General features: G+C 29.1%; 1 protein-coding gene across 1 annotated transcript in view; it reads left to right on the plus strand.

The window, feature by feature from the left end:
• The first annotated feature begins 196 nt into the window (after positions 1-196).
• The window catches only part of LOC122260209 (uncharacterized), a 16,161-nt gene continuing 13,857 nt past the window's right edge, over positions 197-2,500 (plus strand). The window contains exons 1-3 of the mRNA XM_086542618.1: positions 197-262; positions 1,573-1,625; positions 2,477-2,500. The exon at positions 2,477-2,500 is cut by the window's right edge and continues 141 nt beyond it. Coding sequence (XP_086398744.1) covers positions 234-262; positions 1,573-1,625; positions 2,477-2,500 — 106 coding nt within the window. The 5' untranslated portion in view covers positions 197-233. The remainder of the gene's footprint in view (positions 263-1,572; positions 1,626-2,476) is intronic.

Genomic DNA, 2,500 nt, shown 5'->3' on the forward strand with positions numbered 1-2,500 from the left:
GTGTGTGTGTGTATATATATGTATATGTATATATATATATATATATATATATATATATATATATATATATATATACATATATATATATATATATATATATACACACATTTATATATACATATAGGTGTGTTTGTGTTTGTGTTTTATTTGACACTAGGAAATGAAGAATATTAAAGTTTCTTATTCTTGTTTTCAGAAAAAAAAAACGTTTGTCGTCTCTCTTCTATCTCATAATGACCGCGCTCTTTACGCTGCTACTAATGTAAGTACAGTCATACTGTTTAAATACACAGTGCATATTCATTCACATATATACATGTATATATGTTTATGTGTATATACATATACATATGTATATATATATACATATGTATATATATACATACATACATACATACATATATATATATATATATATATACATATATATATATACATACATATATATCATGCAAGGCGCAAGAGAGAAGCATCTCAGACCCTCTCCCTGTCAGAGCTCTGGGAGCCTAACCCATTTTAAACGCCACCTTTCATTAAAATGCTAACTACACCCTTGGTTTGTGTCTAAGTATATCTTTTACTTCTTTCTATAGTTATGTAAGTTATATTATGTGTAATGAACACAATATGAGTGCTGTGTAGTGTAGAATTATCGCATTTTTCCCTTTATCTATTTACATTCAAAGGAAAGTTCATGGAGATTCCAATGCTATCGTAAATAGTGATCTAGCTATAAAAAAAAAAGAAAAAAAAACACACATACAATAAAAAAAACAGATGATTTTGGGTCTTTTTGGTGGTGCTCAGTTTGGACTGACATGCTTCGTTTTATTTATATAGATTTTATAAAACTTGGGGCAACATTACGACTTTTTAAAAAGTAATTGGTTCTTTTTTCAAGTTGTCTTTACATTCTTCTTTAGCTTTGGGAATTCTAGTTTAGATCTTTATTTACTACCCTGGCTAACTGCACAGGCATGGACAAGCTTTGATACATTGATGTAGAGTCATGACATTGTTGCTAACATTGTATTACAAATTCAGGTAATAACATAATTATATTCTATAGTATATCAACTGTGAATAGACATTTGATAAATGTTGTAATAGGGTATCACATACCGAATTTCGGATAAAGCATAAGTACATCATCTAGTACAGTTGATGTTATGAAATAATTTCATAACTCTGCATACCTCATGCTAGGTGGCCCGCACACACACACACACATACACACACACACATACACATGCACACACACACACACACACACACACACACACACACACACACACACACACACACACACACACATATATATATATATATATATATGTGTGTGTGTGTGTGTGTGTGTGTGTGTGTATGTGTGTGTGTGTGTGTCTGTGTGTGTGTGTGTATGTGTGTGTGTATGTATGTATGTATGTATGTATGTATCACACACACATATAAGGAAGGATAGTGCATAAACAACTCAGAATAAACAAATAATATCCAGGATCTATAATGATAGTTCGTATTAACATATAACCTACAACGAATTGAACTTAATCGTGAATTTTCTCAGTACAGAATCCCGGCTTTTGTATTGTCCTCAACCACGAGTTCCAAACGTGATGGGAGACGTAAGTATTATAAAAATACTTTAACTAATTTATCATGTTATTATTCTTGAAATTGAATTATTACTAGTATTATTATCATTACTACTGTTGTTGTTGTTATCGATAATGCTGCAATAGTTATTGAAATCATTATTATTATTATTATTATTATTATCATTATCAGCATGATCATCATTACAACATTACAATATACTCAGATATGAAGCCATCTTCCAAGATGTATATATATATATATATATATATATATATATATATATATATCTTATAGATAAATATATATAATTTTTGTTTGTATTCATGACCAATGCCATTACTATTAACAATTTCGCGAAAATCATCCTTAAAATGATTGAGAAAATTACTATAACAGGAATTGTTAATCGAAAATTACCGTTATTGTACAATGTAATGAAAATGAAAAAAGAGGCAAAATTTGGCATCCACCACTAACAACTACCAACATCAAAATTCGTAATTAAGGATAGTAGTAATTCAAGTAATTAATCAAGAAGGACTTAGACAGCGATGCATCTCAAAATATAATCTCGAAAGGAAATGAACCTCAATTTTGAGAACGAAATTGAATTTAGGTAAACAAACAAACAAAAAATATGGTAGTAAGTCCACCCATGATTTCAAAAAATAAAAATAAAAATTCTACATTTCCTCTCTTATTATAACACACACACACCCAAAAAAAAAAAAAAAAAAAATAATAATAATAAATAGATAAATAAATAAATAAATAAAAATAAAAAACATTGAGCATTCTATAATATTACCAGATAAAAAAAGTGAGTATTCTATAACATTACCCGATCTTACCAAACCCATCCGCTACCTTGCGCCAGACTTGGCCAACCTGCGCACCTCCT

This window comes from Penaeus japonicus, unplaced genomic scaffold, assembly GCF_977035675.1.
Source record: "Penaeus japonicus unplaced genomic scaffold, GWHDUDI00000001_assembly GWHDUDI00000012, whole genome shotgun sequence".
Lineage (NCBI taxonomy): Eukaryota > Metazoa > Arthropoda > Malacostraca > Decapoda > Penaeidae > Penaeus > Penaeus japonicus.